Source organism: Falco cherrug, chromosome 14 (assembly GCF_023634085.1).
Source record: "Falco cherrug isolate bFalChe1 chromosome 14, bFalChe1.pri, whole genome shotgun sequence".
Classification (NCBI taxonomy): Eukaryota; Metazoa; Chordata; class Aves; order Falconiformes; family Falconidae; genus Falco; species Falco cherrug.
Window position 1 is genome coordinate 19,440,875 of NC_073710.1, and position 14,309 is coordinate 19,455,183.

Here is a 14,309-nt window from a genome sequence, read left to right on the forward strand (position 1 = left end):
TTTTTTTTTTTTTACTTAAAAAAAAAAAAAAACCCAACAAGCTTTCAGCTTGTCTTTTGCTCAGTCATTTCCTTCCACAGCAAATAAAACTGTGTTTCAACAAGGGGGCACAGAGGTTGATGCAAAAGCTGGGGTTTTTGGGGCGGCAGAAGAGGTGAGCCGTGCCTTGCCTGGACGTGCTGCTAACTTATTTATTTCCTTAATCTCCGTAAGTCCGTCTGTCGCGCTGGAGCAGCAGGACTGAACCGTGGGTGTACGTGGGGAATGTCAGTGCTGGAAGAGCTTTGGGAACAAACTGCGGAGGGTGATAAATCTTCTGTTTCCCAGCAAATGCCCAGCTCCGGGAAAAAAAAAAAAAGGGGGGGGGAATGCCATGGGGTGTGCCCGAGGGCTGCACCCTGCTCAGCCCTGCTGCCGGAGCTGGGACCCCCGCTTTGCTGTGGGGGTGCAGCCCAGCTGTCAGCCCGGGAGCAGCAGGACCTGCGGTGGGATTTCCCTGTGGGAAGCAGAAAATGGCTGACCTGGCAGCCGGGAGGAGACAGCTGGCTTCAGTCCCTTGCAGAAAAACTCCTTTCATGAATTCCCCCTCCCGAGTCCCCCGAGCCCCACACCGAGGCGTCGCGGCGGTCGCCCCTCGGCTCTGAGGAGGATGCTCCCATGGCCCTGGGAACCTGCCGGGCTGTGAGCTCTGCCCGAGAGCCGACTGCAAGGGAAAGCAAAGCAAAACCCTTTTATATGATCATCTGGCTGCACTCCTCCTCCTCCTCCTCCTCCTCCTCTCCCCCTCTCCCCGGGTGTTGCATTTCAGCCTTTGGGAGGATGGTCCTAATTTGCTGAACCCCAATGACTATCTTCAAACTGCTGAGATCCCAAGCGACACCCCTCCGCTCCTTGCTCCTGCCTCCTTTTTGTGGTTTGGGGTTTCCCCCCCCCCTTTTTTTTTTTTTTTTTTACCTCCTTGTCGTTATTGCTACAGGCCCATTGCCAAACAGGATGATCCAGGGTTGTCCTCTTTGCCTGGAGAGCATAAATACCACTGGGGAGCTCTGTGAGACTGCAGTTGGTACAAGCTGCTGAGCTGAGACCTTGCACATCTCACACCTCCTAAGGCTTATTTCATCCTTTTTCCCCACCTCCTCCTTTAAATATTTCAGATATATAATTTATTTTCCACAAGCAGGCTTGGAGGAGCTACAATTTCCTGGAGACTTGGAAGTACTCGGTAAGGTAAGTGTCAGCTTTGGTCCTTGCTTCTGAAATGTGGTTGGGGGGTGTGGGGGGTGTGTGCAAGAAATGGCTCTATTAAGAAGTCACAATTTTAGGAGCTGCTCTGAAAAGTTGCCTGTATGGTATAAAATAGCACAATGTGCCTGAGCTTCCCTTATTTATGCTTTAGCAGAAGTTAATGCAAGATTAATAAACATGAATCTTGAATGAATAGGAGGAGTTTTCAAGTACAGGAGTGGATTTCTACGCAAATAGAAAATATCTAAGGGATGCTGTAGCAGTCTCTAAGAGCTGACTACCCATGGGCACATCTAGTCTGCTCCAGGCAGCCTGTTTGTGCAGCTCTGCTCTAAAGTCCTGTGTGAAAGGAATTTCAGAGTGTCGCCACATGTTGTGTCTCTTACCAGTGGGTTTTCCATGTGGTTTTGCATAGAAACTCACCCACTTCAGTTCTGTGGGAGTGGATTGTAATGGAAGATCCAGATGCTTTGGCCCGTGGCCTTGAAGATGCTGAATCTGCGGCATGTTCTTTGCAGATGATGTTATATCCTGCGTCAAGGAACCTGTCATCCCGCTTTTATTTTGAACCCAACCCAGTTCTTCAAAGCTTGAAATGTGTGCAGCTCTGTTAAATGAATGAACGACCTGGGGTTTAATGCCTTAAGTATGTTGTGGCTTTATCACTGCGTTTCTTGGCCCAGGTTAGAAGCTCATCCCGGGCTAACTCAGGCTGGAAGCTGGTCCTAGGCTAACTTCCCTCTGTTCTGCTCTTCTGGATGCTTTGCCAGTATCCCAAGCTAACTTCTGCGTTTTCCTGCCTTGTCTGCTTGTTCCAAGTATAATTCCACAGGTCCCGGGATTTTTTGGCTGCGAATATCATCCTTAACCAAGGAATAGACCCTCACTCGTATCCTTTACCAGGGGGGCAGTTAAAGATCAATAGCTGTAAGGAATAAGGTGAAGCGAGGACATAACGGAGCACAGAAGTCAGCCTGCGTGTGGCTTTAGCAGGCAGTGCTCCGTGCCAGGCTTCAAATGCTACCAGCTCTTCTGCTTTCTGTGAAAGACAGACACTATCCATTAGCTGGGGAAATAGCTTTCTAAAAATAATCTTTTCCAAAGTCCGGTGCTGCTTTGGAACTTCCTCAGACCCCAGAAGGCAGCCTCCCCTTTGTCCCCAGTTTGGACAGGCTTTACAACATATTAAGGACTGGGTTTCTGCTGACTCACTCATTCCTGAATGCTCCCAGATGTTTACCTGGCACCAGTATCAAGGGCCCCATGTGTCTGAAGGGAGGCTAGTGCTTCTCTTGAACCTTTGAAAACAACAGCAGAGACTTCCTCAGCTGACTGTCAGCTGATAATTTTCTCCGAATAATGTCAGATCGGAACTGAAAGGCAGTGTGACTTCGCTCTTCCCCGACGAGGAGCTGCGGGTGCAGCCAGCCGGCAGCCGCTGCCCCGGCTCTGCAGGGCGCTTGGGCTGCTTGAGCTTTAACACGTGCCCACGTGTTTTGTTACACCTGGGCATGAGGCTATTAGGAGAGGTAAATGGACAGACATCTGAAATCAGTAAGAACTTTCTAAATGTGAGCATCTTCCTGCTGTTTGCAGTTACTCTGGCCCGGGAGCTCTCTGCTCCCTGCTCCTCTCAGATTGCTTCATTCTTCCTTTGAGTGCGAGCCAAAGCAGGGAGAAGGACCTGCACACCCCAAGTGAAAAAGAAGATAGTGCCAAAGCGACCTAATTTAAGAGAGGTGCTAGTATCCTCTTGCTCGCTAACGGGATCCAGGGGAGAGCATCCCGAGGAATAATGCACCATCTGTTGCGAGGTTTTGGTTGGATGGCGAAACCAGACGCGCTGGCTTCATTGCACAGCCGTGAGTGGGGCAGCTCCTCTGGGCTTTCAGATGTTACAGCTGATTTTTTTTTTTTTTTTTCAGGCTGCCCTTTCTGTAAGTTCAGTGTTTGCCTTAAATGGGTAGTGGATGCCGGCTCCTATTTAGCAAAGGGCACGGGGCCAAATGAAGGGGTACAGCTGCAGCGTGTATTAGCTGTCTGTTGCGCCTGCTCTACCTACAGGGCAGGCTGCAGGGAACATTGCTGGTGCTAAATGGCCACATTGTAAACGGCTGTGGCAGAGCATCTATTTTTAAACTCGTTGGGAAGTGCCTCAAAGTAGGAATTGTTCCCTGAATTTGGGTCAGACAGTCTACAAAAGCAACAGCTCGTTTTGCCTCCCCTGCCCCTCTGCAGCCAGGTTAGAAAGCTGGGCTCTGGCATGGGGGGGAAGTACATGCCAGCAAACAAGGTTGCGAAGAGGATGAGGTTAGAGCAGGATTTGTCCCGCTGCCACCGAACGTCCTGTCTTTCAGGTGTGCCTGGAGCTGGGGACAAGGCGTGTGTGTTCGACGTGCTCTGCAGAGCAGGAAATAATAAGCAGCCGTTACCTAAACCGAGCAAATTACATTCCTGCATTGTTCTGTGAGGCAAAGGCTCCGTGCGCTGCCTGGAGAGGGGCTGAGGGCAGCTGGTTTTCATCTGCCTTAATACAGTACAAGCAAGAAACCTCAAACGGGGACTTTGTCTCATTTTGTGTAGACAGCCAACAAGTTTTCAGGGGTTCTCAGTGGCCTCAAGAGTTTTTTGGGGCTCCCCACCTGTGCTAAGCACCTCGTGCTTGCCACTGTCCTCCGCAGGTGCTGTTGTGCCAGGGGACAGGGGGTTGGGACTTTGCTCGAGAGTAGTTTTTCCACCTGGGAGCTGGAAGGTGCCTCCCTGCCTTGAGTGGCTTCCAACTCGTCCAGTCTCGGAGTGTCCAAATCCCTGTCACTGGGCTGAACCTTCTCGAATAATTCTTGCTGATCTGGGGTTTGTTTCATGACGCTGCATAGGAATGCTTTCAGCGTGCCTTGTAACAGTGCTGTCAAAACCAGATCCTCGCCTAGTGTTGAAGAAAGGGATGGGAAAGGTTTCTTCCAAAATTTAGCCCTAAGGAGAGAGATGCTGTGTTTGCACTGTCAGTATGGGTGCTTATTGCCCCGATGGATTGATTCTGCTCTAGTGGCTCTTAAATCCTGCCCAAAGAGCAGTAGGTGCTGCAGAGCCACGCGGCGACACAGGTTTCCTTCCCTGAATAGCTTGTGGGCTAAATAGAACCGGCCAGGACGCACAAGGCTCATTAGATGGAGAGGTCGGGGCAGGGGAGAGAGGAAGGGAGGAAGAGTTTACTTTGGAAATGGCAGGTGGAGCGGGAGCACCATGGAGCAAGGGGGTGGGGGTGGGGATTAAATGAAGCCATTTGAGGCTGGCAATGACCAAATCGGGACCATGTCTCTCAGCCCTTGGTGCCAATGGCTCCTAGTGGGCATGGGAACACCTCATCTTCTGGCCAGGGGAGGACGGGTGCTCTGGCTCCTCTCGTCATCTGCCGTAATTCATGCTGCTGGCCACGGGCCCGCTGCCGTACAGCGATGCGTCAGCGAGAACACCCCGGTGCGTCACGGGCCAGCAGGGAGTTTGGTTGTTCGATATTACGGTGACATTTCACATAAACAGCCACTCTTGCTGGGTCTGCCAGCTGCTCCGCTGGAGTCTGTTGGCAGACTGGGGCCTCCAAAATAGCTCTTGCTGATGTCTGACCTCTGCGATCTGGCTTCCTGGGAATTTTACTTTCCCTTTTATTCATATCCATTCTCTACTTTAACAGCTGCTCTTGGGTGAATAGCTTCAAATGTCTCCCCGCCTGGGGAGGGATAGAGCTGGGGTTATTGAGAGCTGCTGGGTGTCGCAGGGTGACACCTGCACCCCTGGCATCTTTGGTGAAGGCATCTGCCGCCAGGCTGGGGTGATGCCCGCTCCCAGTGCGCCGTCAGCAGCGTTCCCTGGTGCAGTGCACTGAGTGCCCATCACTGGCGGTGCTGTTCGGGTCTGCCCATCCTTGGGGTGGGCAGTAATTGCTTAGACTGTAGGCACTGCTCTTTTCCGAGCCAAAACCTGGGTTGTGCGGCTTCATCGTTGAGGGCTATACGCTCCGAGAGCTTCTCTGGCGCTCCTCTGACTGCCTCTTTCTCCCCAGAATCCAGACCTGCGCTGAGCCACAGGAGCCCCTGCAAGAAAACCTCCCGTCATCTTCATCCCTGCTGCTGCCGGCCAGCGAGGAGGCGGCATGAATCCTGCCCTGCCCTGGATCCTTCCCCTTGGATGCGTGCTGCTCCTGACAAAGGCTGCCGAATGCTTCATCTTGCCCAACTCAAGTCACCTGGAGAGCATTCTGAGTAAATACCAGGATGGAGAAACTCACTCCAGATCCAAGAGAGCCATCTTATTGTCAGACAGGCAGGAGATAGTGATGCTCCACAATAAACTGAGAGGTCAAGTGTACCCAGTGGCCTCTAATATGGAATACATGGTGAGTCTAGCTGCTGATATCTACATTTATTATTACATTTTTAAACTTTATTTTAATTTTCCTTATGGTGCAAGAGGTGTAGCAAATTTCCTCTAAAGTTAAGTTTTTCTCAAGAGGTTTCCTGGAGCAGTTTCATTCCGGAGCGAATGATGCTGTAGATCATTGGACTGTTTTGGTTGGAAAAGGCCACTAATCGGTCATCGAGTCCATCCGCTGCATAGTTTCAGGACTGGTTCCATTATTCATAAACTAGCGTCTGGCCCAGCCCTGGATGCATCTCCAGTGATGGCAATTCCACAGCCTGCCTCAGCAGGTTCTTCCATTACCTTAATGTCATAAAAGCATAAAATTTTCCTTGGTGTTTAACCCACGTTCTCCCTGTGAAAGCTTTCAGACCATTGCGACCGGTGTTTTGGGACAGCACAGTCTACTCAGGGAAACTTCTGATGGTCCATGGGTTGCCATCAGCTACCACCCAACTGATCAGCTACCACCATCTGCCCTTTTGTCATACACTGGTCACCAGAGATTACTAACGTGAGCCAAGCATCCATGATGCTGCTGGGAATCCACTCAGGACCTTAGAGAAACAGGGCTCGAGGAATGTGGCTCCATCTGCAAAGAATTTCAGTCCCTGGAAGTAGCTGGAAAGACTTTGGGAGTTCATGGGTGGATGGGTCAGTGCTATTGGCTTTTTGTAGTTCAGGAAACCAAAATAAAAGTTTGGTCAGTGTATTCTCCCACTTCAGAGGGAGAACTTAAAAGTGTCCGTATGAAATATGCCTTTATCATCAACAATTCAGATGAATAGTTTTTTTCACCTGATGCCAGTGACCCCATTTTGAGCTATTTTCGACATGCCATCAAAATACTGCGGGGCCACAAAATGATGTAGGCAAATAATTTTTTTGTGTGTGCCTTTCCCCAGTGTGCAAATATAGTTACAACCAAAACTGGTCTGACTTCAGCTTGCACTCCTGCTGACAGATCAAGCGATTAATGATTTGTTAAGACCACGTTTAAAAGGGTAAAAGCAAAGTATGCTTAAATGTAATACAAAATTGTTTGCCGGCTGTGCTGAAACGAGAGCTACGAATGGAAAATCCTGCCTTTTGTGACCGTAGGGAAAAGGAAAAGAGAAGGGAGGGCAGAGGACAGTAAGGAGGGACAGCTGTCCATCAGCTGGTCCCCGTGAGTGTTCCCACCACTGGTCTTTTATCCCACCTCTGCCAGACACTGCGTGCCTTTCTAAGGACCCGTGCTTTCTGTCCCTCGCAGCGGGCTCCCGTGTCACCCTGCGGGCAAGGCACTGCCGGAGGAGAGGTGACCTGGTTCATCGCCAGACAGTAAACACAAAGCACGGGAAAGCCAAATGTGTGTTGGTTGGCTTTGAGGATCGGAGAGGGCTGCCGCGGCGGGCTGCCCGCTGGCCGGCTGCTGTTGACGCTTGCAGCGTGGTTACACTGTTCTATTTGCCTTTGCTCAGCGCCCTTTTCTAGTGGTTTTTATGGGCAATTGAGGGTAAATGAAAGCCTTATATGCCGTGAAGAAAGAAGCTGAGTATAAGATGGTGCTACTTGGAAGGGCTATAATCAGCCTTTCATGTATTCGTGTTTACCCAATACTACTTGGAAATGCTGTGTATGCGCTGAACGTGAATTTCACTTTAATCCTTTGTTCTGCATAGGACACTTCTCATTTGGACTCTGTTAAGAGGATGGTCTGTCTTTAGTACGTAGATAAACTTCTCTCTTTTCCTTTGGTACTGCTGTGGGGCATCACAGGCGATGTGCAGTGCTGGTCCAGGGATCAGTAGGTAAACTTGTTCTTGCCCATCAGCTTCCAAACGCTGCCTCGTGAAAGTCCCTTCTCCCAGCTCCATATCTGACGTATTTAAGAGATCTAAAGTGGCAAAGGGACCTAATGTATTTCAGGAAAGGGATGTATCTTTCTGTTACAGTGTGAACTTTAGTTAGTGGAGGCTGTTAATAAGCAAGCAATAACACAGTGGGTCCCATGACTTATCTTGAGATCAAAAGAATTATTCATATATGGAATAAAGGTAATGTGGAGTGAGTAAATGAGGAAAGAAACAGTTTTGCTATGGGGTTTGTATAAATGAAAGCTAGGACAGGTATTCAGTGTTAATGGGAAATGAGTGAGCAGTGTACATCTTCCTGATGAAGCTGGTCGCATCCAGAATTCCCTCAGCCCCTCTGACAGCTTTCTGATCAACACTTCCACAGCGGGTTTGGGCTCTTTAACAGCAGGCAATGCATGGGCACCAAGACCAAACCAAAGTCCTCGTTAATAAGCCTAGAGTAAAAAGGACGTAATAGTTCCTAGGACATCTTGACCTTTTAAGACAGCTTAGCCAGATGGCTTTCAGCAGTGATGAAAGGCAGAAATCTTTCCTCTTGCGGAGGCCTCAAGGACAGCTGGATAAGGCAAAATTGTTCTTGGTACAGATTGCTGGAAGGAAAATAGTTTGTTTTCATGTATAAGGTATGCATCCTTCCTCTAAACTGTAGCGTAGTGACTTTCCTCGTCAGGGTGGGACGGTATTTCTGTGTGGGTTAGCAAAGTTTATCCAAGTTTCTGCCAGGACTTGTCAGTCCTGGACTGTCCTGCCACTGCTAAAAGCAATTGCCAGTATTGCAAAAAGCCTGAGCTGGGGAGAAAATTGTGTGAGAAACCTGATCACTGCAATTCAGGTGTCTGGGCTTAGGTTTACAAACTAGTTAGGCTGAGAAAGCAGACTCGTTGTGGTATATATTCTTACTAAATATCAACCTACAAACTGTAGTATAGTGTATGTTTGCCATGCGTGTGTTTTACATACAGTGTATATTGTACTTTGAAAGGCAGTTTGGAAATTTGGCAGAAAGGAAATTCAGGGGAGTAAAAAAGAGTCCCTGTGCTAAATCACTTGGAATCACTCACACCCAAAGGCTTCTCGATCCCTGCTTGAGAAGGGATCTGAGCACAGGCACACACGGCCCCTCTGCCTTCAGCAGCCTTCCTAGATACTGCTACGAACATTGGCATAAAGGATTCCTGCAAGCATAGCTGGGAAAGTCTGAAATCGCATAATTTTTTTTAATATGTTTATTGCTCTGAAATAATTCCAGCCTCCTGACCGCATTCACGTCTGAGAAGCAAGAGGTGAATAACTGCTGTAATTTAAATGGGATGGCTTTGTAATCTGCCGCCTGCAGAAACGAGCTGCTCTACTCCCCAAGCACAAAGCCATGCAAAGATGTAGCTTGTTCCCAATTACCTGTTGAGCATCTCTTGTCAGAGTTCATTTCTTTTATCCATAGGCATCAAAGGAAGATGTAACGCATACATTCGCATCGATTTCCATTTAATGGCCTATTGCTTATAATGTCTCTGCATTAAATTAGGAGATTTGGAACATCTCCGCCTCTGAGGCTGCAGGGAATAATGCTCTGCTAGGAAGTCTGAAGTACTAGCAGTGCTTGGGAGAGTTTCTGCGGCTTATGTGTTGGATGGGAAGGCAGATTGTGGCTGCTCATTGCCTAGTGCAGCAAGTGGGAGACCACAAAAAGACTATTGCGATTGTGCCTAGACATACAGCTGCCTGAGCAGAGGTTTGGAAACATGTGTGCGGTGGGACAGATCCCATACACCTTCAAGGAGCTGGAGGGCTGAGATGGAAAATGGTTTATTCCCTCTGTCGGAGCTGTGTCCGCACGGGGTTTTGCAGGCTGACATGGGTTTGCTTGGCCGCTGCTCAGTTCAGAGCCAAGCTGATGAGTTCAGAGCAGCGCTGGGATGTTGTTGGAAGCTGGGTTGCTGAGCATGCTTAATGATAAGCTGTTCTCAGAGATCTGGGCTCTTAGCTCAGTTAGATGAGCTCATGTTTGCCTTACAAAGATAGTGTAGACACACCAAGTTCCAGGAGACGCTGTGTTTTCCTGTTGCCTTAGCCAGGGACATGCGGTCCATCCCCATCCCGGTTATAACTGCCCGAGACTGTGTTCAGCTACTTACTCAGAATGAGCACCTGCTGTTTTCTAAATGTGTTTGAGAGCCTAAATGCCCTCCAGTCCTCCAGACAGGTTCTGACAGGTCCGATCTTTGAGCTCAGAAGTTGCTTTCCTTCTGGAGAAGACGGGACTTGGAAAGACCAGCTGGTTGTGATGGTAAATGTTGAAAAAGACCGTAATCTTGTGCTGGCACGTGAATGGGCTGGAGACACATTGCAAGACCTCTGTTCTCTTTGGTTTTGTTTGTAGGAATGTGCAGTAATATTTTAATCCCAACAAATTAGCCTCTAAGGACTTTCTGAACAGGCCAGCCGTCAGTAATTACACAAGGAATTCGGGGCACTGTCTACTGGGTCCAGCAAGTCTGGCCTTCAAACCAAATACGCTCCTGGGCAGTGGAGCCAGCGAAGCCTGCTTTCCTGTTAGTCTACGTACCCTGCTTGAGCTCTCGTTTGGCGGTGCTCAGTGAGGAGTGTTCTCACACCACCACCCTTCCCTCAGGGGGAACCTCAACAGGAGCTGTCACTTCTAACCTGATGCCTGTTTCAGCAAGAGTGGCGTTGACTTGACAGCTCTGGGGCTTTGCCACCTCTGTTAAACTTGACTGGATCCACTGGGGGACTCGGCAGTTATTCTGGAAGGAGAAGGGGAGATGGGACAAGGAGACATACCCACACACCTCTTGGTTAAGTGGTTGGGCCAAAAGATCTTCAGCTGCGTTGGTGGTGGAATGCAGGAACACATCCAGTGTTGGAATTCCGGTTGATGGGAAAGCCTGGAAATGTCCTGATAGTATGGACAACAGATGGAAAATCATGCTGAACTACATCAGAGCACTGTCTGCATGTTAGAATTCTTGCAGAGCTCAGGAATAGGTGATCAAGAGGAACTGCTAAGATCTCCATCCCTGATGTTTTAGCGGGTTGGGGTTTTGGAGGTTTTGGGTGGTGGTGTTTTTTTGTGGTTGGTTGGTTGGTTGGTTTGGTTTGGGTTTGGTTTTTGGTTTTGGGGTTTTTTGGGGGTGTTATTTTTTTGTTGTTGTTGTTGTTTTTAACTGATTAGACAAACACGAGCCAAGAATATTTTGTTTTAGGGTGGATAGTCTTGAGGTTCTTGAGGTCTTCCCAGGTGTGTTTTCTGCTGACCTATGCAAAGCACCTCCTAATAAGCATGGCATGAAGCAGGAGAAATAACAGACCCTTTAGTGCCCTGCATTTCCATGGCAGGGGGTTGTCTTGAGAAACTTGCTCTTAGGTTAGGGCACCTTATTGAAATGTCCTGGCTTCCACAATGACAGGCCGGGGTGAGTTGTAATTTAGTCTTTCTCCACTAGCTGCTGTTGGTTGGGTCTCTTGATGTAATATGCCTGAGATGACAAATTGACCTGTTCTTTTCTCTCCCCGCACCCTGAAGACCTGGGATGATGAGCTGGAGAGATCAGCCCAAGCTTGGGCTCAGCAGTGTATCTGGGACCATGGGCCTAGTGTCCTCATCAGGTCAATTGGACAGAACTTGGCGGTTCACTGGGGCAGGTAAGAGTCGGGGTGCTACAAGCTCACTGCAAAAAGCAATTTATGGATGCTTCTGGAGAGCTAGTTGCAAGGTTGTGCTTTGTTGATACTTAGCAGAGCACTGGGGAGACGGGAGAAAAGCTGAGGCTCATTAATTGCCGTTGCTTTGGTGAAACGGTTAGAGCAGCAACGTCTGCAGCCACCTTCGGCTCCCCGTTCCCAGCAAAGCCACGCTGGTGTGCGTAACTCCATTTATCTGTAGCCTTGAGTAACGCAGCTGTGATGTGCTTAAGGTCACTCTTACTCTTAAAGAACAGCTACAGAAGTCATCACCCTTGCTCCTAAATCTGCTGTTTCAAGGGGGAGTTCTGGCACCACGCTGAGAGCTGGCTGAAAGCTGAAGTTTCTCAGAAACAATGTTTGGATTCAGCTGCTGGTTCGGAACTTAAATATCTCTTGCTGAATTTCCCATAAATACTTATCCAGCTCCTAATTTCCCTTTACTGAAAACACTGCAGATTTATATTTTCTTTTTTTTTGACTTCCTGGGGAAGGGTTTTACCCTAGATTTGTGAACCCAGCTAGGAAAGCTGTTGTTAAGACTTCCAGATGGATTTGCCTCTCTGTCTCATGGTGAAATTTGTTAAGCCCCTATCCTTGAGCCTGTTACAGGTTAAGTCTGCTTTACGCAGCAAACATTTTGTACGTGCTCAGGAGCCCTAATGGGTGGAAATGCAGTTATGTTTGCTGTAAATCAGGTAGGACTTGGTCGAAAGCGATGGAAATTTGCTGGTGTGAAATTAGCCCAATATAAAAATTGGGCCTGTTTTTGTTGGCAGAATTAAATAATGATTGGAAAGTACGGTGGTTAATACATTGGAAACAAAGTCAAAAGATCATGCTGTTCTTGGCTCTCCTACAAACGTTCGAGATGGCCGTGGATTACTGATGGAGGTAGATCCAATCTTGCTCCCTTTGCAGTCGCTGAAGGGAAAAAGAAAGCAGATATATCTCAGCTTTTTCAGGAACGGGCCATAACTTGATTGCCTCAATTTCCTCTCCTGTAAAATAGGATTCGGAAAGTATTCACTTAATGACATCATGAGATTAATGTTTTTAAAATACTTCTAATGAATGATTTTTAATGAAGAGTTGGCTGAAAGAACAAACTCCAGTTGGTAATGATATCACCCGTGTTTCTGGCCGCTTGCTTCGTGTGAGCTGTTGAAAGCAATAAAAAGCAGTGGGCTCGAAGCGCTGCTCTGCTTTGACACACACTTTGCAGATTACTCCCTTTGCCGGCTGTGTACGTAGCACGCAAAATGCGTACGAGTTTCTATCGGTAGTTTTAGCGTCACTGGTGCTCCTGCAGACGGCCCGAGTGGCGTCAGTGCTGCCGCGGGCTGCAGCAGCTGGTGCAGAGCTTGCACCAAGCGCCCGCAGCCTGCGCGGGGGCTCGCTGCGGGGGGGCACTGCTGCAATGGAAGGTGGGCTGCGTGTGCACCAGCTCCAGGCGTGATGTGGGGGTGCAAAAGCCCACTCGCTTTCAACGGTCTTACAGTATGAACTGCTAGCGGACTTCCAGATTTAGCTAATTGCCCGGTGGTAAAATAGGTGCACGATGGCTTTCGGTTTAAGGTGTTTGGCAAACCTTAACTTCTGTTTACTTCCAAAATACAACTTTCTGCCCAACTAGAAGTTTTTTGTAGTTCTGTGGAAAAAGTCAAGAGGACATTTCAGGTCAGCGGCACTTGAAGAACATGTCAAACCTATAAATAATACCGAGTCAGAGCGGGCTGTGAATCTTAGGGAAAAACAATCATCTTTAATATTTTCAATGAGATTTCTTTGCTGCCCATTAGACCATGTTACTGGGGTCTTTAAGCAACGCCTTCTCAATGAATGGAACTTGCCTTAAGAAACTGTTACATAAAAATCAGCAAAACTTGCGTTAAAAAAATCTGAGCTTACAACAATGGCAGGAGGCTACAGATACTGTTTGCAAACTTCTACCAGAGCTTTGTGATTTTAAACTTTCTTTGCTCCTTCAGGTATCGGTCTCCAGCTTTCCATGTCCAGTCTTGGTATGATGAGGTTAAAGATTACACATACCCATATCCTCACGAGTGCAACCCCTGGTGCCCAGACAAATGTACTGGCTCTATGTGCACGCATTACACCCAGGTAAGGGAGACGAAAGGCCCTTGTACCTGCACCCCCCGCACCCCCCGTGTCCCCGCTGTCACTGCAGTGCGTGCCCGCAGCGCAGTACTTTGCCGATTTTAATAACTGCGTCGCACTTGCAGATAGTCTGGGCCACGACGAACAAGATCGGCTGCGCCGTGAACGTCTGCAAGCAGATGAACGTCTGGGGAGAGATCTGGGAGAACGCCGTCTACCTGGTCTGCAACTACTCGCCAAAGTAAGGCAGATAAGCTGGGCTCGCTCCAGCTTTCCTGCAACTGGCAGGTTGCTCCGCTAGCCCGGGATCTGGGGAAGTGATTTCAGGCAGTCTAGACTGGTGGTTGTGGCTTGAAATTTTCGCTTTAGACGGCAGCACAGAGCTGGTTCAAGACTTCTGAGCATTGCCTGGAAAACCGAACGAGGGGCTGGGGCCAGGCTGGAGCTTTGATGTTCCTGCCATGGGAAGGAGGAGCGGGAGATGGCCAGGATGGAGCTGGCTGGGCTGCTGGCGAGGGTGGGAGGGGATGGATGGGGGTGAATAACGCTCCGGCAGCAGCAGCAGCCTCTCCACCGGCCAGGTAAGCTGCCGTGCCGTGATGCATTTGCGGTCCCCTCCCTGCAAAAGCTGCTGGTTTAAGCACACTGCTGCTTCGTGCAAAGCCAGCCCTGCGGCAGCCGCTGGTGGGAGAGAGCCAAGGAGCTGCGAGGAGATAAATCCCAGACCTGATGAGCTCCCTGTGGCTTAAAAAAGACAAGTGAAATTACTGCATCGGTCAAGATTTAGCTGGCTCAATGGTTTGATTAAATTTCAAAAGGAAAATCCATCTTTCTTGGCTACTACATCTAGGAGGAGCTTTCTACCTGACAATGGACAATTAATATTTTTGCTTTAATGGCTAATAGGGGAAACATTCCTGCTCCAAGTCCTTGGCAATTTAAAATGTAAAACCAAAACAAAACAGG

General features: G+C 48.8%; 1 protein-coding gene across 2 annotated transcripts in view; it reads left to right on the top strand.

Moving 5' to 3' along the window:
* The window catches only part of CRISPLD2 (cysteine rich secretory protein LCCL domain containing 2), a 35,880-nt gene that overhangs the window by 2,922 nt on the left and 18,649 nt on the right, over window positions 1-14,309 (top strand). Inside the window, exons 2-6 of one of the 2 annotated variants that reach the window (XM_005432367.4) lie at window positions 1,181-1,227; window positions 5,306-5,638; window positions 11,065-11,183; window positions 13,214-13,346; window positions 13,469-13,584. In XM_005432367.4, the coding sequence (XP_005432424.2) occupies window positions 5,396-5,638; window positions 11,065-11,183; window positions 13,214-13,346; window positions 13,469-13,584 (611 nt within the window). In that variant the 5' untranslated portion in view covers window positions 1,181-1,227; window positions 5,306-5,395. The remainder of the gene's footprint in view (window positions 1-1,180; window positions 1,228-5,305; window positions 5,639-11,064; window positions 11,184-13,213; window positions 13,347-13,468; window positions 13,585-14,309) is intronic. The other variant, XM_027803417.2, reaches the window with a different exon arrangement.